The sequence below is a fragment of the Lathyrus oleraceus genome, chromosome 5, assembly GCF_024323335.1.
Source record: "Lathyrus oleraceus cultivar Zhongwan6 chromosome 5, CAAS_Psat_ZW6_1.0, whole genome shotgun sequence".
Taxonomy (NCBI): domain Eukaryota; kingdom Viridiplantae; phylum Streptophyta; class Magnoliopsida; order Fabales; family Fabaceae; genus Lathyrus; species Lathyrus oleraceus.
Genome location: NC_066583.1, coordinates 257,513,472 through 257,536,937, shown reverse-complemented (window position 1 = coordinate 257,536,937; position 23,466 = coordinate 257,513,472). Strand labels below are relative to the sequence as shown.

Below are 23,466 nucleotides of genomic sequence, written 5' to 3'. Positions count from 1 at the left end.
TAAAATTCTAAAAGTATTTATACATTTATTTAAACCATCTAAACTATGGTGTATATTTACTTTTTGTATTCTTTGTACTCCTCCTCATGCTAGACTGTTCATTTTAATATTTTTCATTATCTTGTAAAAATAACAACCTACACATTATTTTTATTCATGAACATAAATTTAAATTCCACAAAAAGAACAAACATTAAAAAATAGAATAGAAAAACAAAGTATATTAATCATTATTATATTAGTATTTTATTAGGAGCAAAAGAGTAATAGGGGATGATGCAAGTGCCAGGTGTCTGATCATATCGATTTTGTCTATCATCTTCTTCTATGTTATGTTAGGGTTCAACACAGTTTCAATTTCCTTTCAAAATCCCTTTCACACTTCACCTTGATCACTCTATTCAACCTTTCCACTTCACTCTTTCGGACACGGTCTCACCGCGTAACTCTCTCTTCCCCTTTTCTCACTATATCTTTTTCATTTCGCGCTTTTTTTTTTAATGTTTAATAAACTTGTTTGTTGCTCTTTTCAATTCCACTTCCCCAAATGCAACGCATTATCTTCATTCTATTTGCTTATCTTAATTTCAATTTTTTGTGCTTTTTGATTAGGTCCTAATCATTCAGTGGATTGGATAAGGTTTTAGTCTTGAAATGGCTTTTGTAGCACATCAACCACAGGTACTTGTTGGATTATTTATATATGTTTATTGCTCTTGTGCTTGTGTTGGGTATGTGGTTTATGATCTTTATGGATGGTTTTGTTTTATGTTATCAGGGTTTGTATGTCACACCTTCCACTAGGCATTTGTCATGGAGCAAAAGATTGAAGTTGAAGCAGTGTTTGACTAAACATCACATGATTGGAAGAACAAGCTGGCATCACCTATCAAAGCATAATGTTTGTTTAAGGTAGAGGCAACATGTTTGTGTTGTTCTGGTGGAGATTAAAATGCAGTGTTTGGTCTCGGTCTTTTCATGAAGTTTAGTTTGAAACTATTTATTACTTAACATCAATGGTAGAAGTAGAAGCATCTTACAAGTGTCAATTATAAATTCTAATGCAATTCTTCTTAGGTGTCTCTCTGAACAATAAACAAATTACAAATCTTATCCACCAAATATATCTAATGTCGGGGCCGTCTTTGAGGGCGTGCAATGTGGGGGGTATTGCACAGAGCCCAAAATTTACTATGGTCAAACCGTGGTTAAATAGAGTCTCATAAAATATTTGTCACGGTTAAATCGTGGTTAAATAGGGCCTTTATTTATTTTGCCATGCACTTAACCGACACGGGGTCTCCAAAAACTTGAGATGGCCATGTCTATAGTACGTTTGAAGTGTGTTTTTCTCAAATAGTTTTCTTCTTCTAGAATTGGAGGTTCGTAGAATTTGAGAGAGAAGAACAAAACCGTGCCTGTGAACGTAACTTGCTGCAAATGTTTGATGAAGTGTTTATGTGTTTTCTCTTTTTTGTTTTTAACATTGAGGATTTTATGATTAATGTTCATTGATTTTGATATTTTGATTAATTTCCTCGGTTCCATTTCTTGGTAATTGTTGCAATTGCAAATGCATAAACATGCATGAGTTGTGCTCATGAGCTTTTATTTTCTTGACCTAAAGGGTTTAGTTATTGTTTCCAGCGTAGGGCCTCCTTGCTTTTGTGTATCCAAGATCAAACCTTTGAGGATTTCAGGCTTCAAAGGCATATCTCATAACGATGATTCAAGAACAAGGGCTAGTTGGTTGAAGGCACCTAAAACCTCTGTTGGACTAGAGGAGAGTGGGGAAACTCACAATGTGCCGTTCTCGTATGCATCTGAAGCAGGTGATAGCCTTGCAGCGTCATCTGCTTCTCATGGACTTTTCAATAAATGGTTGAAAATGTTGCGTACCCAATCATCATGTCAAGAAGTGGAGGGAATTTTTGGAAGACTGTTTCCAACAGATTCACCTGAAACTCTACAAAGGACTCATAGCAAGGAAAGAAGTGAGGTTTTTAAGGTGGCATGGTCCCATTTTCTGGCCCTAGATGCGGCAATAAAGATTCCTTTGTTGATATTGTAAGTATGATGTTTTTTTTTTCCTGTCTCCATACTTTAATAGCTCTGTGAAAGGAAGATTCAAGTGTCAACTTAGATGTATTGGTTGTAGCAAACTTTTGGTTGGAATTTATGGAGAAATAAATGAATGGGGTAGGGGGGCATGACTTGCTTACTGCGTAGTCAATATATTATGTAACTAGCTTCTGCATCATTGTTCAACTTTTCTTGCATTTTAAATAATGCCAATTGCATTGATTGCACAATAATGCTGTTATGTGTCTCTAATGTATCTTCAATCTGCAGTGTTCCTCTCTACCTGGCTGTTAATGTAAAATACGGGGCTGAAGTTTCGAAGGAATTAACTCCTTTATGGGTTTTTGGGCCACTAATTGTGGCTACACACATAATGATAATCCGCGGTCTTTGTGCACTCTATGCCTTAAGCTTCAATCAAACCGTCAAAGTACTTAGGAAAGTACCCTCTTGGTGCATTTTGGTCAACAACTACGTTTTCGGTGGCGGAATCAAAGAACATATTGCAGTTTATCTTTTGCGGCCTATAGCGAGCTTAAAAGATGTTGATTATGTACAGCTAACACGAAGAATATTGAAAGTTTTGCAAGAATGGTTAAGGGATAAGTATCTTGATTTTGTGGAATTGATATGGCCACATTATTGTCGGATGATCAGATTTTTAAAGTCGTCTAAACTTATTTAAGTTTGAGTGTACTCTTAAAGGTAGTGTTCAGGAAAGTTAAAGGGAGCAAAAATTGGAGGGATATTCTTCTATAGCATAGAAATTTTCCAATGAGATGTAGCCAATCCCATTTTATCCTCTGGGGTTTTGAGCAAGTTAAAGATAATGAGGAAACAAGTTCCTAATTCATGTTATCTTGAATTGAATTTATTCTTAGATTAGGCTGTAATTGATTTTATCATTGAATGGCTGCTTATGTTTTAAGGTTCCATATGAGATTGGTTCCAGTATGCAATTGGTCATTCACATAATGGATGATACATTTTGCAACTTCAATATCAGTGTTTAACTAAACATCTTCAATAATTGTAATTTAATAATTTTTGAATAAGTTAATCCTTAAACTCTTAGTTTGGTCCTTCAAAATCTCATTGGATGCCAGTTTAATTACTTTTGAAGTATTTATTTTTCATTAATAGTTATTCTTTTGCATGAATGTAATCATTTAGAATTCACTTTATCTTCGATTCAACTATAATTCAAATTAATTTTTATCATTGCAAGAGGATTGAGTTCAATCTCTGCATAAACACACTAGAGAAATGCAGAGTTTTAAGATGCGGTTGTGCTCATAGGGATCATACTTGCGGAGATATAGTTTAGGGTTTCATTCTAAATTTTCTTCTTCAAAGTTTTCTTCAGATAGCTGTGAATATATATTTAGTTTTTTCTTCTTCACTTTATAATTCTAATGTTTTCACTCTTTAAAATACTTTTGAAAAGATAACTATCAAAATTTTAATTTCTTTAATCAAATCAAACATTAAAAAAAAGAAACTATTTTGCGAAAAATTTCATTAAAACCTATTAGATATGCATAACTTTTTTTAAAGATATATTATGTTGTTTGTTTTGATTTATTTAAAATATGTTCTGATTTTTTGGTTGATATATATAAAGGAAAGATCATCGACCCTTATGTCTCTGTCCACGTAGAGCTGCGTGAAGAAACAAAAGAATGAAAGTATACAAACTTTTCATTATGTCGTCTCTATCTCCATTATTAATTTATAGGTCATCGAAAATATTGTCGTCTCTATCTCACGAGTATGTAGTTGTTCATATATGATATTGAGAGATAAATGTCATACATAATTTTGATTTAGCATTTATATGTAGCATACATATTGAAAGGCCGACCCAATCATATCGGAGATCCCGTTCTAATTTTAAATATGAACCCAAAATTTTAAAAAAAATACAATTATAATAATTAAAAAAAATATATCAAAAATACAATTATATATTAATTAAAAATAAATTTAATTATAATTATTTTGAGTTTTGAACAATCTTGATTTTTGTATGTATTGAATTTTTATACTAACATTTCTTTTAATTATTGAGTTTTTTAATAATATTTTATTTATTTTTATTAACATTTATGAAAAAAAATTAAAATTTTTAAATTTTGGGGTCCTCTAAAATTTGGGGCCTTATACTACAGCACATGCTGCACTTGCACAGGGTCGACCCTGCATATTGATTATTTAATATCAATATCAATGCATTTGTTTTTGCATTATTGTTACAGTGAAACATGTCAACCTTCGTATAAAGATATCATCTCTACTGCAATCATTTGGAGATCTGTTTCTATATATACCGACTACACCAGATCTAAAAGATGTAGCACAAATGAGTTGCATCAACATCGACCATAATCTACTGACATCATATATTAAGAGATGATAATTGAGACGTGTACTTTTCATCCATCTACTGGTGAGATAATGTGTCCTCTCTTTTGCACTTGCGCACTTACTTATAAAGATATTGTTAGACCAAACCATCAACCAATTTACAGTGTCAAAGGTTTAAATGTATTGGTGAATGATTTAGGAGCTGACTTTGGAGAAAATGAGTATAGGATAACTGCAGTATATAACTGTCATGCGAGGTTCAGTTGAACGAAATTTTAGTATAATAAGCATATGTACGCCTCATTAGCTCATCATGAGGACGAAAAGCTTATACATTAGCACACTCTATATGCCATCAAGTGTTATTTGATATGTTTGATTGACACTGTTGATTTTATATTTTAAAAATAGCCACGGAAGAAGTTACTGGCGTGAGTCACAAAGCAACTCGCTCTCTTTAAGACGTTTTGCGACACTGTCCAAAATTATGCAAAGCAGTAGAACTACCATGTTGTTTCCAAAATAAAACAACTCAACTTTATATTGTACGATTACTACTTGCACAGTAGCGACTCGGTTTAGAAAAACACCCTCTGATGGTACAAAGATCATTCGAATATGATATAAATATCACTTATGGTATCTGATATAACGATCAATCGTAATAATTTCTCAAACCAAGAGAAATTTATATAATTCTCTAAAGAGAATTCAATAATGGTCATTTGACCACTCAATACTTTCTCAAGCAAGAGGATTTCAAATAATTCTCCAAAGAAAATCTAAAAGATTAATTGTTGTAATTTCTTAACTCAAATGAGGAGAAATTAACATGATCCTCTAAAGAAAATTGAAGAAAATACTCGAAAAAATCAACGAGTAGAAAGAAAGGGGGAGAAGTTTGCACCCCGATAATTTGAAAGGCACAAAGTTATGAGAGGAGGAAGGAAAAACTCAACAAAAGGAGTTTTTTTGAAAGGAAATAAGGAATTTTCTTATATAATAAAGTGAAGTAGTTAAGATATCTCACCTAAGCAATAAGGGATTAAGGAGTTTTTTCAACTAACACATAATGTGGGACTTAAGGACTTTTTTCAAATTCATCTCCCTATATTGGAATATTGACATGGTTTTCTAACAATCCGCCTCCACTTGAATTTAAGAAGTATTTCAAAAATAACGTCAAACGTTTCTAAGATTATGCATAAACATAGTTGTTTACGACTTACACCTTTGTGTAGCAAGTAAGATTCTCATTCAACAAGAGTGACACAATTGTCTCAAACTCTATCTCAGACATCAAACTTGTACATAACCTTTTCTTAAGGTGTATTATAATAGCCTGTGCTTTAATGGTCATGCACGTGTATCTCGGTTTAGTGATGGCTCTAGGATTTCTGCCTCGAAATTCCATAGGAACCAACCTAAGTTCCACAATCACATAGGTGAGTCTATCAAGAGTACTCTTGTAGCCTAGGTACTCCATAATACAAAGTATATATCTCATTAATAGTTTCTATTATCTCATCCTTTCATCGCTTCAGGATTCATGCTTCTCTCATTTACTCTAGAATGTTCACCCATATTATTCACAACTTGTTATTATCCATTGAACCTATTTCTTGGGATCTCCAATCATTTAGGTCGGGTTACCGTCATGAACAACTCATTTTTCTATAGGCTTTAGTCCTATCTTATTGGATGCATTATAGACTTTCTCTCTTGCTAATTATTTTGTCAAAGGATCTACTAAATTTTCTATCAGTGTGTACATGATCTACTCTTACAACTCATTTAGAGATACAGTCTCTAACAATATTGTGTTTCCTCCTTATTTGACATCACTTACCGTTATAGTGACGGTTCTAAATATTTGAAATAACCACAGTGTTGTTGTAGTGGATCAACATAGTTGTCATAGGTTTTTCCCATAAATGGATCTCAACTAGCAAGCATCTTAACCAACTTACTTCTTCACTAGTAGTTGTTAATGTTATCATCTCAGACTCCATCGTGACTTGAGTCAGGATAGTTTGTTTCTTTAATTTCCAAGATACAGATCCTTTAGCTATATTGAATACATAACCACTAGATGCTTCAGAATCATATGATAAGGTATTCCAATCTGCATCATTGTATCCTTCAAGTACAACATGAAATCTTTGATAATGCAAGTCGAGATTCACTGTATTTTTAAGATACCGCATGACTCGCTCAATAGCTTGTCAATGCTCATTACTCGGTCTACTAGTGAACCTGCACAACATTCCTACGGCCTATGCAATGTCAGGTATAATACAACTAATGGCATACCTAAGACTGTCAATGATGCTAGCATATTAAGTTTGTCTGACACTTTCACCTGTGTTCTTAAACAGTTTCATGCTTGGATCGTATGATGTGCTCGCCGCTTTACAGTCAAAGTAATTATATTTCTTTAAGATCTTCCCCATATAATGTGATTGATCCAAAGAGTTTGTGAGAGAGAATCAGAGTTCAATCTCTGCATAAACACTAGAAAAATGCAGAGTTTTAAGATGCGGTTGCAGATAGGTGTCATACTTGGGGAGATATAATTTAGGGTTTCATTCTAAGTTTTTTTCTTCAAAGTTTTCTTTTGATAGATGTGAATATATATTTAGTCTTTTCTTCTTCATTTTATACTTCTAATGTTTTCACTCTTTAAAATACTTTTTAAAAGTCAACTATTAAAATTTTAATTTCTTTAATCATATCAAACATAAAAAAAAATATTTTGCGGCAAATTTCATTAAAACCTATTAGATATGTATAATTTTTTTTGAAGATATATTATGTTGTTTGTTTTGATTTATTTGAATTATGTTTTAATTTTTTAGTTGTATTTTAATTTAGATAATTTTCAATTATCATATTAATATATATAAAGGCGAGATCATCTTAGACATAATGAATTAATCCCTTATGTCTCTGTCCAAATAGAGTTGTATGAAGAAACAAAAGAACGAAGTATACAAACTTCTTAGTCGATATCTTAACCACACGTGGATATTCCACCACCATATTCTTAGGATAAACGTCAACCTCCATTATCAATTTATACGGTCCTCAAACATATTGTCGTCTCTATCTCACAAGCATGTAATTGTTCATATATGACGCAGAGAGATAAATGTCATATATAATTTTGATTTAGCATTTATATGTAGCATACATGTTGATTACTTAGTATCAATATCAATGCATTTGTTTTTGCATTATTGTTACACCGAAGTTTGTCAATCTTTGTATGAATATATCATCTCTACTTCATCCATCTGGAGATTTATTTCTATATGTACTGACTACATCAGATCTAAAAATGTAGCACAAATGAGTTACATCAACATCGACCATAGTCTGCTGACATCATTTATTAAGAGATGATAATTGAGACATGTACTTTTCATCCATCTATTGGTGAGATAATGTGTCCTCTCTTTTGTACTTGCTTATAGAGAGATTATTGGACCATCGCCCAATTCACAATGTCAAAGGTTTAAATATATTAGTGAAGGATTTGGGAGTTGACTATGGAGAAAATGAGTATGGGATAACTACAGTCTAGGGCTGTCATGTTAGGTTCAAATGAACGAAGTTAGAGTATGATAAGTATATAACGCCTCATTAGCTCATAATGAGGACAAAAAGCTTATAGATTAGCACACTCTATATGCCATCAAGTGTTATTTGATACTTTTGATTGACATATCTATTTATGTTTATAAATGTGTCACCTATGAATATATTATGTATTTGAAGTACTCCAAAGATACAAAATATGTTTTAAAGTATGCATATGATTTTGTTTGCTTTGGTTATTTGTACTGTCACATGGATGAAAAAAAGAAAATTCAAGATAAGACAGTCGGATGGAAACAAACGTCCTTTTTAAGTATGATTATTAATCTAATTATTATACAATATTGCCAATATATTTTATATTTACTAATATGACCCCTTTTAGGCTGAAATATTGCAACATTTCCTTTCATTGCATCATGGGAAGTGTGTCATAAGTATGACAAATGTTTACCACAAACAAGTGTGTCTAGTTTTTCCACATAGAGGGCACCCGACTCTACATCCATATAGACATGTATTAGATCGCGCATTAGCAAATGATGTATGATTTTCCCTTTATTAATTATCATTGCTACCAGGGATGACAATTTGACTCATCCTCAGTGGGTATCCACAAAAATATCCACAACGGGTAGGGTAAAAACCCGCAAAAATGAGCATGGGTACGAGCTCAGGTAATTACCCACTTAAATAAGCGGGGATGAGTGTGGGTATGAGTACTTTAGTATCCACCTCGCCCCATACCCGCATAATATATATTTATATATTTTAATATATATTATTGTATCAAAATAAATGTCTACCAATTTTAAAAAATATATCAATTTTAAACTACTACACATTTAATATAAGTGATCATTCATATCATAATTCAACAATAATTTTTTTTAAAACTTTTTAATGTTTTTCAAAACATAAAATAATAGGATATTTTATACTTGATATATTTATTTTTATTAGAAATGAGGGTAACGGATACGGGTACGAATACTTACATACCCATAGGGTACATGTACAGGTGTCAATGTTGGTACCTAAGCGGGTATGAGCTCGAAGACGGAGATTTTTTTCAACTGTGGGTATGGGGACGGGTACTATAATACCCTACCCAAATCCTTCCCATTGCCATCCCTAATTGCTACACATGTCCGGTGGATGAAATTTGATGGTATTAAAGATGGAAAACATGTTACACTCAGATCATGTGCCAAATTTTTTTCCCATCGCCTACTACACCATTTTAGTTACCTACTGACTATACCAAGAGATTCATCTATCATAACTTCTCCTAATATGACCGGCACGACAGGACATGGAATGCGTATGTCAAATTCACCAAGTACATGATTGTACAAGATTAGAGCCGTTTTTGGGGTGTGCAGGACATACTATTGTAGAAGGCTTAAAATTTATAACCGTTAAACATCGACTAAATTGAATTTTATAAAATATTTGTCACAATTAAACCGTAATAAAATAGAACCTCCATTTAATTTGCTACAGTCCAATTATGGCTAAACCACACAAGACTTCCAAAAAATTAAGATGACTTTGTATAAGACATGTGTGGTACAATTATGAGATACTGAACATGATACATATTTTGGTATTTTTAAATGTCACACTCACATCTGGTGTCAATGTATGAGGTAGAATCACATAAGCCAACATATCTAAAGGTACTTGAATATGCATAAGCTCAAGTAGTTGATGTTGTCGATCTCTTACCTAAATGCATTTGGATTAAAGACATTCTTTAGGGTGCGATTGAAAGAGGTGAGGTCGGTGTTAAGGTCCGACCAGGCTAGACATATGTCTAGGTTCTGGCTCAATTTTTTTTTTGAATTTGAGGTTAAAAAAGAGAGCATATAATAGGTAAAAAAAAGGGAAAAACAGGCTTCATAATTTTTCTAACTCTGCCATTTATAAATTTGCGGTATTAAAATTTTGAGAATTTCATAATGCACCATAGATATTTCTTAGCCACCATGCATAATTATTTTAATGCCTATAGTTTATGGAGATGCATCTCTAGATGCACCTAACGTTGAAATATTTCGGAGATGCATCTCTAGAACAATTTCAAACATTCAATACAACCAACTCAGAAAGCCATTTATATTCCTGGATATTCCGGAGATACATATTCCTGGATATTCCGGAGATACATCTCTAGAATGTATCAGAACAAGTATTTAATGCTATAAGTTGTTTTTATGTGTTCACAAGACCGTCAAAATAAAGTACAAATTATAATACTACAACAAAATAATAAGAGACTACTACTGTATGTGTTTGACAATCTCTCATCTACCTCCTATGTCTGCTCTACCTCCTCGACCATCCATCCCTCCCGTCCCCCGATGATTTCTCCGGTACAACAATGTCTCATATGCCTATTCCAAGATGGCCTCTAGGGCTCGCTTGACACCAGACCCATCAGGGAAGATAACCTCGTCAATGCCTGCCTGCATAATATCTACTATGCGACAACACCTAGGCAAGACATCATCAATATGATCTAGCTAAGCAGCCCATCCTCTAATATATCTTGATGAGCTGGTCTCGACGGATCTCCTGGAGCAGCATGTACCATGTATGGATGTGACACCCTAAAGAACCATCTGATGTATCCTTCGACGTAGCTCTAATCGCTCTCAACTATGATGACATGTGCCTCCTATGGTACCAAATGGCTCCCATAATCATCAAACATCTCATTTATCTGTCTATGTGTCAAGGCAGGAGGAGCAGAGACATCAGGGTGTCTGAGAATGGTCTGAGTTATCCAAATTGCCGCATGACGCGCTCGGGCAGATGAGGAGTAGTGAGACGCGATCCGCATGCCAACCACCCAGAGTATAACATTATCTCGTCAAATGTCTGCGTCTTACGGTGATCAACGTAACTGTTGAATTACATGTTCTTAGCAACCAAACAGTCAAGATAGACTCAGAAAGGCTCGACCGCTTAGTTCCCTATGAGCGAGATAAAGCAGTAACGTAAGTGCTGGAAAATCCAAGCCTGAAATAAAAAAGTTTGGAACACACAAATCATCGACAATGGTTTTGCAAATATGAAATGAAAATGACAAAAAAATTCAAAGATCAAGAATTATTACCACCATTAGTCTCACGCTGCCTGTGACTTACTTCGTCTTCCACAAACAACTCTCTCTCAACTTCGAATACAGGTAGACCAAGCAAGCTGCCCCCTAGTTGTACTCATGGATCCGATAGAGATCCCCGAACTACCGTAGGTTGACGACGTCAGTATAAGTGGCACTCTTGTCCACAAAAATAAAAGTGCCAACCAAAAACAGCAAGCATGCTCTCAATGCATGCGATCTGTGGACCACCACCTGATCAAGATCACCATCAACCCGCTTTGCTCTTTGGATCTCAGTCGTATAGATGTTCCTCAGGAACTCAAATTTAGCATGAACACCCCTGATGCTATCCATCTCCTTTACCTCCTTCCATTGACCATCCCCTAGATACTCTACCACCATCTCGACTGCCTCGTCTTTGGTAATCCTCCCATGATCGAAGAATCTCCCATAGTAGGAATATGTAACAAACACGAGACATCGTCTAGTGTGATAGATATCTCACCATGCGGGAGATGAAACGACGAGGTCTCAGAGTGCCATCTCTCCACGAATGCATTAAGCATCCCATGGCTGACCAGAGTGTAATCGATCATGCATAAATCCTTCAGGCTGGATAAGGATAGCACCGGCTGAAACCAATCCTCATTCGGATGAGGCAATGCAGGTTATGCTATGCATATGAGGCGAATATCATGATAACTGTATCTATTTATTGAATAAGGGGTAAAATTGGAGTATGAAAATTACTATGCCAAAATTTGAGACAAAGATTTCCAGAAATCCAAATGTTACTGTGCCAAAATTTGAGACAAAGATTTTCAGAAATCCAAATGTTACTATGCGAAAAGGTTAACAAATGTTTAACAAAAAAACCAATATTTCATTAACACACAAAGCCAATGCATAAATTTCTATAAAACTACATTTCACCAACAATTACATTTCAAAACAAAATACAAATTAAACATAAAAAAAATTACAAAACAAAACATTTTCAATTTTCTAGAAAATTCCTCTACTTTCAGTTCGATCTTCAAATTCTTGTTCTTCTTCTTAGTATCCTCATACAACTCTTTCAAATATCCCATAACTTCCAACTCTGAGTTCAAAATGCTCCCATATTCATTTTCAGATTTTACTCCAATGTCTTCATCCCATATCAACAAATCACACGTCTCATCACTCTTCCCAAAAGGACATCTCAAAAACTACCTTTCTTTATTTGATCCCTTCTTACATTGATACAAAATCATACGACTATGACATCCACAAAAATGTTCAGTTCGAGAGATTTTACGGAAGAAGACGAAAATGAAACACTTTAGTTGAATTTGCCTTCGAATGAGCCATTGAACAAAGCAACGAAAAAACACGAAGCTAATACGAAACAATTGAAAAAATCACCGTTGAATGAGCTGAATTTATGCAAAAACAATGGGCGAAATGAGAAAATATTAAATTAGGATAAACATTTAAAATAATATTTTTTAATTAAATTAAAATAAAATAAAATTATAAATTAACCTACGTATTGTCACATGATACTCTGATAATTTCACTTAATAGAAACCAAATATATGAATAAAAAATATTTAGAGAATTATTCCTTAAATTTAAAAAAAAAATTAAAATCTTTATAAAGAAAAAAAACATATTTAACCTTTATTATGTTAAACTTTTTTTTTACATTGCTAGTTGTTACCATTTTTTTTTTTACATTGCTAGTTGTTACCATTTTTTTTTTTACATTGCTAGTGGTTGTAAAATAATTTATATTTGTTTTGGAAAATGCCGGCCAGGGTTGGTTGTTTGCGAAGAAACCACTCAAGTCGGCGGCTGCTGTTTGTTTCAGTTCGCTTCACTTCACCACCGTCCTCACTTGCTTGCACTCACGCACCATGACTAGATGAGTAACCGCCACCAATTTTTCAATTTCACTCTTTAGTTTCATCAAACTTTCCTTCTTCTTCTTCTTCTTGTCGCTTCTTTCAGAACCATCATCATCAGATATATAGTTGAGTTGTTAGTTTATACATAGTTATGGCAAATACGAATACTACTAGTACCAGTTCTTCACTCGCTTCCTCATTTCATTCTTTACCGCCTTCTCCTTTTCAACGCTCTTCTCCTCGTCACCGTCAGGTACCTTACTTTTCTTCCCCTTTTTTTTAGGGATTTTTCGTTATTTATTTTACCAATACTAATGCTGTTGTGTTCTTGCATTAATTTCATCAAAGAACTGTATCTAATAAATGTGAAAAAAAAATTGAGAATATGTTTTATTGTTACTTGATCAAAGCCTTGAATTGAATCTCATAGGATCTGGAATTTATTGCAAATATATTCTTGTCTTCATATTCTTTTAATGAAAATAGTCTAAGTGTAAGAGTAGGAGTAGGTGATAAATGGTAATGACTATATCCATAATTGTTTTTCTTGAAACCTAATGATGATAAATTGACATGACTTATATAACTTTTTCCATTTTTCACTTTGTGCTTTTCTTATAACTTGAAGTATGAACTTCCAATGAAGCAATTTATTTGATTTTCTATTTGAGTAACAACGGTAGAATTAAGAATCTATTTGGATAAACAACTTATTTGCACCTTATAGTATAAATGCTTATCAAAATAAGCATAAGTTGCATAAGCTATTTTTAACAAAAGATAATATAAATTTAAATTGTTTTTATATATGTTGTTAGTTGTTTTCATTAACTATTTTGAAGAATTTATAAAAATAATTTTAAAAAAATTTATGAAAAATGTCATAAGCTATTTTGATTAAATCTCTCAAGTAGTATTGCAAAACTTACGAGAGTAGATAAGTTTAAATAAACCCTTCCAAACAGTCCCCAGGTCCATATTATTATGCTGTTACGCAAACTTGCTTTTGATTCTATCTTTGAGTATAGCTCTGTTTACTTTTCATCTTACATGGCTTCTTAATATTCAGTTGAGCTTATCACAAGGGTTGCTTCTCAACCAGATAACGAGTTCTCGGCTACGGATATACACTAAAGGTAAGTTTGCTTATTTGTTGGTTGGTACACATTCGGCATCAAGTTTCCAACTCAATTGCGTATATCTTTAAAATACATACCAAGTTGGATATGAATGGTTACTTGCACATTTATATTAGTTTGGAAATATTTTAGCATAACTTGCAACCTACACCTTTGAATACTGGCCTGTATGTGGATAATGCCTTAGGGATTTGAAACTGAGTAATTGACCGCCGAACATCACACTTTGTCAGAAAGTATCTTTCATTAAAAAACCATGAATTATGGTAATGTTTGAGCTTTAAAGTACTGAATGGTAGCATTTTGATTAGGACACATTTGCAATTTCCCCACTATCTTTGTTGTTGCAGTGACAGTCCCATAGATGTTTATAACCATTTGCTTGACGGAGGTTGTTTTTTTTGCCATAAAGTGTGAAGTTCGCATGGGTGTTAGCAAAATTCGTATCTTAAGGATTTGTCTGCACATGGACCCAAGTCGAAGGGTGTGAGCTGTAGTTTGCCCAATATTTTATATGCTCTTCTTTGGGTATGTCTTTGTTAACTTTATGTTGTTTTTGTCTTAGTATCATGGTTAGACAAATCGCGCCAGTATAAAGTTACGAACGAAAGGCTGCAGTTAAAAGGGAGGTTCCAGAAACAACAAAATGCTCCTTTTGTTGTCTCCGAGGATCAGTCACAATACAATGAGCTTAAAATAGACGCTTCAGTGCCAGAAAACAACGATGATATTGCTCAAGATATCTCTCCTGCTAGCAACCCATCTTTTCAATTATCAGGGAGTGATGGAAAACCAGGTTTAATATCATTTTATAACCGCCCATACAGAAGAGATGGTGAGATTCTTTTCTCGAATCCAGAGAGGAGTCAAAATAGCATATTGTGGTTTGTGGGCCCTGCAGTCCTAGTGGCTTCTTTCATTTTTCCTTCACTCTATTTGCGGAAATTGCTTTCCATCATTTTTGAGGACTCTCTGTTAACAGGTAACTTTTCTTTGGAATAAAAAACCCTTTTTTCTTTGTTCGTTTTAAGTATTCAGTGCTGTATTGTTTGTCTACGACAATGTGCACACCTTACTATCTATTTATATGTGGAGGGTTTACTGGAATATGGGTGTACTCCTTGGTAAGTCAGCAGCATCTCCTTTAATCGACTAAGCATCTGATGATAAAAACCGAAGGATAAAAGGGAACTGATTGTGTTTGGAACTATTAGTAGTGGATGATGCCAGGGAAAACATCTTCCCATGTTCAAAATTTAGATACGATGCTCATCGCTGACTTGGAATTATTTGTTTCTTCGCAAAATGTATGGCGTCAATCGTTGGGTGATTAGGAAGAAATGGAAAATTCATTAATAGAAACACATGACGGATGATAAATTTTGCAACTTCAGTACCAGTGTTCAACCAAACATTTACACAAATTGAAATTGGTTTAATAATTGAAGATATTTGTTGAATGTCGTGGAAAGAGTTTGTAATTCGTGTAGTTGTTGTGAACTACGTTACAAGTACAACATTGGTAGTTTTGGTTTGTGAGATGATATAGTCTCAAACACTAAAATGCTCAATATTCCTTGTTGTACATAATAATTTTTATGGCAATTTATTTTTTTCCTAGCTTTATATTGTGATGTCTTCTTTGAACTCTCAAAGATATTTTTTCTTCATCTCCAGATTTCCTCATATTATTCTTCACGGAAGCAATTTTCTATGGCGGTGTTGCTGCGTTTCTTGTTCTACTGGATCATTTACGGAGACCAATACAGTTGGATACCGCGGTTAAAAATACTAATACTCTGCCCCCTCAACTGGGACAGAGAATCTCTTCTGTTGCTACCTTAGTACTTAGTCTTGTAATTCCCATGGTCACTATGGGTTTGGTCTGGCCATGGACAGGCCCTGCAGCCTCTGCAACTCTTGCTCCATACTTGGTTGGCATAGTTGTCCAATTTGCATTTGAGCAGTATGCTAAATATCGGAAGTCACCTTCATGGTCTGCAATTCCATTACTCTTTCAAGTAAGAAAAATCCATTCCTCAGTTACCGACTTTTCTGTGTATTGTCTTTCTGGTAAAAAGAATGAATATAATTAAATAGATTTATCCAGTTTTACATGATTGGTTGTTTGAATAACATTTTCATTATCTGAGCTTATAAATTGTTATTGCTTAATTCAGCTTATTTCTCTCTTTTCTCAAATTCATTATTCATTATTCATTATTCATATAACAAAGTATTATGTTATTAACAGGTGTATAGGTTGCATCAACTAAATAGAGCAGCACAACTGGTTACAGCTTTGTCATTTACAGTTAGAGGAGCTGAGTTGACCCCACACAACATGGCTATAAACAGCTCTTTGAGTACCCTTCTAAATGTCCTACAATTCCTTGGTGTGATTTGCATATGGTCCCTGTCAAGCTTCCTCATGAGATTCATACCTTCTGCATCCACATCAATGCAGTGAAGTAAAGAATTTCTTGTAAAGTTTATGAACAATGTCATTTTACATATCAAAGCACCCCCACTTAATCTTTTGGCAGAATCTGTACATGTACTTGGAATTTCTTTTTGGGTGTAAACTCTTGATTCTAGTTGAACATTTACTAATCCTCTGACTTGTTCAGAAATTTGTAGTTGAGGATTTTGTTTACAGCTCCACTTCTAGTATTCAGGCACATGTTCTGAATGATGTTCTCATTTTTCTCAAGTATACATAATTGAGAAAAGAGAGATTTTGGCAATTAGACTATTCAAGGATCAAAACAACACTTTTGCATATAGGGAGGTTGAAAAATATTTGTCGGCGTTCTCGGGTAACTTAGGTACTAAGATAATAAATGATGATTTTCATGTACATTATACATACATAAAATTAATCAAAATTCATGGAGTGTGGGTGTGGCAGTTGCTCGAGGAAGGTTATAGGGTCTTTAATGAAGATCAAATGTATGCAATCATGGACGCAGGAAGGATTTGTTTAGTACAATGATTTAATAAAAATGAAGAGTTTTTGTCATGTGATTTATCTATTTATAATTTTATTAAATGAGAAGCATCAAATTCCGTCGCAACATATCATCGCCACATGCTTAAATTCGGTCACATTACTTGAAAATCTGAGGTGAGAACTTTTAGAAATGTTGCACATATTATTCTACTTGATATATATACTAATGATATATGCATATTCAATATTATGACATTTCTATTATTTTAACAAATACTAGTATCGTTTTCATACTACAATATCTTCCTTACATTATTCTTTTCTTCTGAATTTTAAAAGACAAATTCTTACGTTCTTTCTTTGAGCTAACGACATTTTCTTTTTCAGTTACAAGGCAATACACTGCCAATTCGAACAACATATTTGAAATTATACACAAATAGATAAGTTTAAAAATTAAATAACTAAAATTTTAAATTAATGACCTTTTAAATTTTTATCATCATTAAAAAATCTTTCAAAGATGCTGTGTGAATTTTTGTTAAAAATATCAGAGATGAAATTGATATCACAAACCGAACTTGATATGATAATTTATGGTAAATTGAACCTGCATATGGTTTTCTATCAATAAAAATGACACTCTTTCTGCCGTGATGTGATTTTATCCACTTTGTAAAATAATCCAGGCCAACAATTAGAAACTTCAATTGGCAAGACGCCAAAGGAAAATGTCCTATAATGTCATCACCCCATTGGTAGAAAGGTCAAGGTGTTGTGACAAAGTGGAGGAGTTTGGCTAGAGCACAATGTAGATTGGCTTATCTTTGACATTTGTCGCATTTATTAACGAATGCTAGACTATCCTTCACCAGAGTAGGCTAATAATAGCTCGCCCTCGGTAACTTATGCGATAGGGAGTAACCACCAGTATGAGTGTCACACGCCCCTTGGTGTACCTTGGCGAGAACTAGGATCGTTTCATGCTCCCTAGACACCATCACGGGAGAAGCATTTTCCATGTTATAGAGCTTTCTTGACATCATGTTATACTACGTTGCAGGCTTACAAATCTTCCTTGCTTCTAACTCGTCTTGTGGCATCTCATCTGTTTGTAGGTAGCATACTATTGGCGCCATTTATCTGGTGTTTCGGGAAACTTTAAGAGCATAGGTTTCGACCACCTCAATACCCGGGGATACGAGAATCTCCTGAATCATTGTGCAATTATATCCTGCTGTCTTTGTGCTGGTGAGTTTGGACATGAGATATGCCCTATAATATATTCTCTGAGCACATACATTATCTTGAAGGTCTTGAAGCGCTATGATAATTCACGTACCTTCTTGAGATATCCGACGAGCTGACGCTCCTTTGTATGATACTCTTGATGACTTGATTTTTTACTAACTGAGAGTCGCTTTTGGCCTTCACATTTGAGGCGTCCATCTCTAAAGCAAAGATCACGTCGGCGGTGAAAGCATTGTCTTCTGCCTCATTATTACTAGCCTGAATTCGAATTTCAGTGAATGCTCAACCAAAAAGTTCTTTGGACCCTCCAAAATTATCCCAACACCACTTTATTTTATGTTAGAGGCGCCGTCCATCGACAATGTCCAGATGAAGGGATCTTCTTCATCTACTGACGAACTAAATTCTACAAGAAAATTTGTCAACACCTGTCATACCCTAAAATTTGCCCTACTTTTTTCATTTCATCTTGCCCATGATCCATTTCATCTGCATAATTAACATGTTCTAATCATCCATCATGAGACATTCATTTACAATTGCATTTTTCAAATAACATCATTAATTCAAAGGTTCTTGTTATTTAAGATACAAGGCATCAAATTATGATTTGCAAGCTTATGACCATTATGCTTCATCTTGACATTGTGGGTTGTGGGCACAACAAATTCGTGGTTGATCTTTGTTCTTGAGTTAAATCTTTATGACAATCCTAATCCTTGACTTTGGATTTTTTATCATATTAGTTGCATCATGGCATTGAGATTTGAGGAGTCATTTTTAAGTCTTGATTATAGTCAATAAAAGTCAACCATTGAGGGTTGACTTTTTATTGACCATTTTCACTTAAAATCTTACTTGGTGATCACCATTGATTATTGTTTGATTCATGGTATGGTAATTCATTTAAGTGGTCATAAGCAAATTAAGATTCTACTTCATTCAAGCTCATATATTCAAATATTCAAAAAGGCAACTTGGAGGGAAACTATTTTCTTGAAATAAAGTTACTTTACACCATTTCAAAAGCCAATTGTCATTACAAATCACCAAACCACGTTACAAAAATCCAAATTATGAAGTTATACACAAAATTACACAATTTTGATTCAGAGTTGATTTTTTGGTCAAACAGTTAACTAAAGTCAACTACTAATCCTAAACCCTAATCTCCATTTTTTCTAAGTTACAAGCCATCCCATCTTTGCCTCCAAAATCTTTAAGTTTCTTCATGAATCTTAATGTTTTTCAATAATTGATATCTTTATATGCCATGATTTCTCCATGTCCAAAGTGCATTGCCAACATGCAATGCCAAGTCTTATTCATCCACACTAGCCTTGCATCAAGAAAAACCTTTAACATGTCAAAACATACACTAAACCTCCAATACAATCAACCTACTCCATCCGTTCCTTTTTAAATGTCTTTTTTTGACTTTTTACATATACCAAGAAAATTAATCATTATTGTTACTTTTTCAACCACAATTCTCCTTTTATATATAATATCCTTAACTATTTATTACATTCATTTTACTTTTTCTCTCTCGGTAATTATTACTTAGGGGTAATTTTGACAAAATGCAATTAATATTATCTTGAATTTTATAAGTGACATTTAAAAAGAAATAATATTTTTTATAAAAAAAAACACTTAAAAAGGAACGGAAGAAGTATAACCTAGCTCTGTATTTATCAATTAGCAAGATCACTTAGAAGTTGTTAACACCCATTTTTAACTATAACAAATAGGCCGACATTTTAAGATCACCGTATCCATTTCACAATTTCTTTTCACATCAAGCAACTAAACACTATCCAATTTTTGCCCTTTACTCTATTCCAATTTAATTTCTCTCCTTCCAAAAGATACGTATTAATGTTTGGAAGAGTCTAGTGAGACTCTAAAGACTCTTCCTCTAGGATGGTCATAAAGGTGACTCTAAACTATTTTGAAGCTCTTGGCCAAATATGTGTAAGCCAAAAAGTGATAGAGACTTGGGAGTTAGGGACCTACGTCTAGTCAATAAGGCTTTTCTTGATAAATGGAGATGGATACTGCTGCCTGGTGGTGGTCTTTGGCATGACATCATTTATGTTAGATATGAATCTATATGTGGCTCTATGAAGTTTTATCAATACATTTCTAGTAGTATTTAGTGTAGAATTATATGATTTTAACTTGAATTTTGAAAATATTTGAGACTAAGACAAAAGTTGTTAGAAGAGAAAAAGAAGAATTTTGGAAACATCAAATTTTGGCGTACCACTGTAAAAATATCGGATTGATTTTTACCAATCGTTGCACGATTTGAAACATTCGTTGTGTAATACCATGTAATCATTGGGAAATTTGGACACGATTTTGACCACTATAAAAGAAAAAATGCAGATTTTGTTTTTAGTATCATATTTTGAACGGGGTTTTGATAACTGCAAGGATTTTAAGAGCAAGGATCAAAAGGCTTTTCACAAGTGAATACCAACTTTCATCTTCAAATTCATGTATTTTTTTTCTTATCTCATACTTCCTTCTGCCTTATTTGGAAGCAAAAATCTTATAATTTTTTGGGTTTTAAATAGAAGTAAATGTCAATAAATCTATGTGTATTTAATGTTTTTATTCCAAAAGTATTAATGCAGTAATTATTTAATTTTGTTATTGGAAGACAATTTAATTGAGGCTATAGTAGTAATTGTGTTATCTCTCTCACATGAAATCAAAAAAATTAAATATATTTAACTATATTTTTTAATAAACGTGAAATTAATCTCTTTTTCTTATAAATCAGACCGGAGCATGAACGATGAATAATTCTATTATGATTAGCTAAATTCCTTTAAAATAGGCCTTTGGGATGAATTGAGTTTTAATTATTTGAACCATTAACTGTATGAGTAGTATTTTATGAAATTACAATCTTAGCATTATTCATTTAAATTTGTGTTTAATGCCTTTTATATGTTTATGAATGTATGAAATGATTTTTGGTTTTGAATAATTACAAACTATAACTTTTAAAACTCAATCTAATTTAATTGTTCAAATAAACGATTAGTATAGATATGTTGAATTATTCATTTGTGATATAGGAATTAATTGATTACGAACACGCCTAAGACATTAAAAATTTGTGATTAAAAGAGAGGATTATTTTTCAAGAAATTGGGTGTAACTATTTTTTTAAATTCATGATATTAGAGAAACAATTTTAGAGAATAAACACAATTATCAAATAGTGAGAAATAAAGAATTCGAAAAAAGGTCCGATCGTTTTTAATCTATGATAAATTTAATCTTTTTATTTTCTTTTCTATTAAAAACCCGACATTTATGAAAACCCTCCAATTTTCCATCTTCATTTAGATAGTATTGTTTTGTTGAGATTTAAAAATCCTTGTGGACACAAACTTATAAATTTTATTACTTGACGAAGATTTAGTATACTTGCTAAATTACTCATTAAATTTTTGGTGTCATTGTCATAAATTATTTATTAGTTAAAAAAAATTAAATTAAGTTGTACTTTCATTTTTTATTTTATTTTCTGAGTTGTTCTTATTTAGTTATTGTTAATTTTCCTGTGTTATTGCGGTATTTTTCTAATTGTATATGTGACGTAAATGATCTGACGTAAATGATCTAGCAAATTTATTTTGATTTAGAGAATTGTATGATAGAGCTTGCTTTTCAATATGCGTTGTTAGCATAAATTGAAGTTGTAACAAATAATCTAAATCAAGAAAATGATAATGAAGCCTATGTATTACAATGTGATTTATGTGGTGAAGGCCATGCGAATGACCATTATGTACTAGAGGGATACGTTGGAGAGGATCATTATGCTAGAAATAATCAAAAGCTAAAATCGTACTCTAACACATATAATTTGGGGTTAAAAGATCATCCAAATTTCAAATGAAGTATCAATTTAAGTCAAAGTTACAATCTATGAGCTCCTCGTAATCCACCACCAAGATGTCGTCTCCTTTAAAAGAGACTATGAACCAATTCATGAAGATGACTAAAAGTAACTTTCAAGCAAAAAGGTCAATTCAAGACAAATCCAACATAACCATGAAGCTTCCATAAGGAGTATTGAAACTCAAATAGGACATTCATCTAAACATTTGACATCTCAATAAAATGGAGGCTCTAATGGAAATATATTGGATAATCCTAGGAATTAGAGTTGTAAAGCTATTTAGTTGAGAAACAAAGTTGTACCCATAGTTGTTAACCATAAAAGTGAGAAAAAAGTGACTGAAGTTAAAAATAAAAATAAAGTTAAGAGAGAAGTCAAAGATGAATGACAAGTATTCGATGAAGCAGGAGTTGAAAAAGAACAACAAGAAGCAAAATGCATGCCATAGATGAAAAAGATGAAAAAACAATAGAAGAATTTGAAGTGAAAGAAGAAATATGGGGAATGAATGCAAATCAATGATCTATTTTTGGATGAAATTTATTCCGCATTAAAACTAGAATTGTGATTGGTTCGGGATGATGAACTCCTGATGCAGTAGTGTGGATCTTCGATGCAACATCACGGGAGGGTGGACCTGCAAGATTAGCACTCCAATATCCAAATTAGTTACAGAGTCTAAGATGAGTAAAATGTAAGTGTGGAAGGATAGTATGTACCTTCTCCTTTTCATGTGATATATATATATATATATATATATATATATATATATATATATATATATATATATATATATATATATATATATATATATATTATAGCGATATATTTGTAAAATACCTATTAAGGGCGGGGCCAATCGACCTTAAAAGGTGACTCCTATCTGTCGCCCACCATTAGGGTTCGCCTCACTTTAAGTACTCTCTACTAGTCCAATCGTGAGAAACGTGGCAAAAGACTCATAACCTAATACCTTTAGATAAGTACTCAAAAAAAAAGATAGTAAAAAATGGTCGATAACGGTAAATGATGAGATAAATTTATTAATGAAGAACCGTACTTGAGAGCTTATGAGACTACCTAAGAAACAAAGGGTGGTTGGATGAGTGGATCTTCAAGAAAAAGGTAGGTATTCCAGAAAA

General features: G+C 33.1%; 2 protein-coding genes across 2 annotated transcripts; both read left to right on the top strand.

Annotated features, from left to right (window-relative positions):
• The first annotated feature begins 206 nt into the window (after positions 1-206).
• LOC127083654 (uncharacterized) lies at positions 207-3,017 on the top strand. The gene is made up of 5 exons (XM_051023976.1): positions 207-442; positions 613-681; positions 779-912; positions 1,648-2,067; positions 2,353-3,017. Exons 2-5 carry the CDS (start codon positions 655-657, stop codon positions 2,765-2,767), a joined length of 996 nt encoding a protein of 331 aa, XP_050879933.1. The 5' UTR covers positions 207-442; positions 613-654; the 3' UTR covers positions 2,768-3,017.
• Positions 3,018-12,929: 9,912 nt separating this feature from the next.
• On the top strand, positions 12,930-16,836 carry LOC127083653 (uncharacterized). Its single transcript, XM_051023975.1, has 5 exons — positions 12,930-13,306; positions 14,123-14,189; positions 14,758-15,174; positions 15,870-16,213; positions 16,447-16,836. Exons 1-5 carry the CDS (start codon positions 13,205-13,207, stop codon positions 16,660-16,662), a joined length of 1,146 nt encoding a protein of 381 aa, XP_050879932.1. The 5' UTR covers positions 12,930-13,204; the 3' UTR covers positions 16,663-16,836.
• The last annotated feature ends 6,630 nt before the right edge of the window (positions 16,837-23,466 follow it).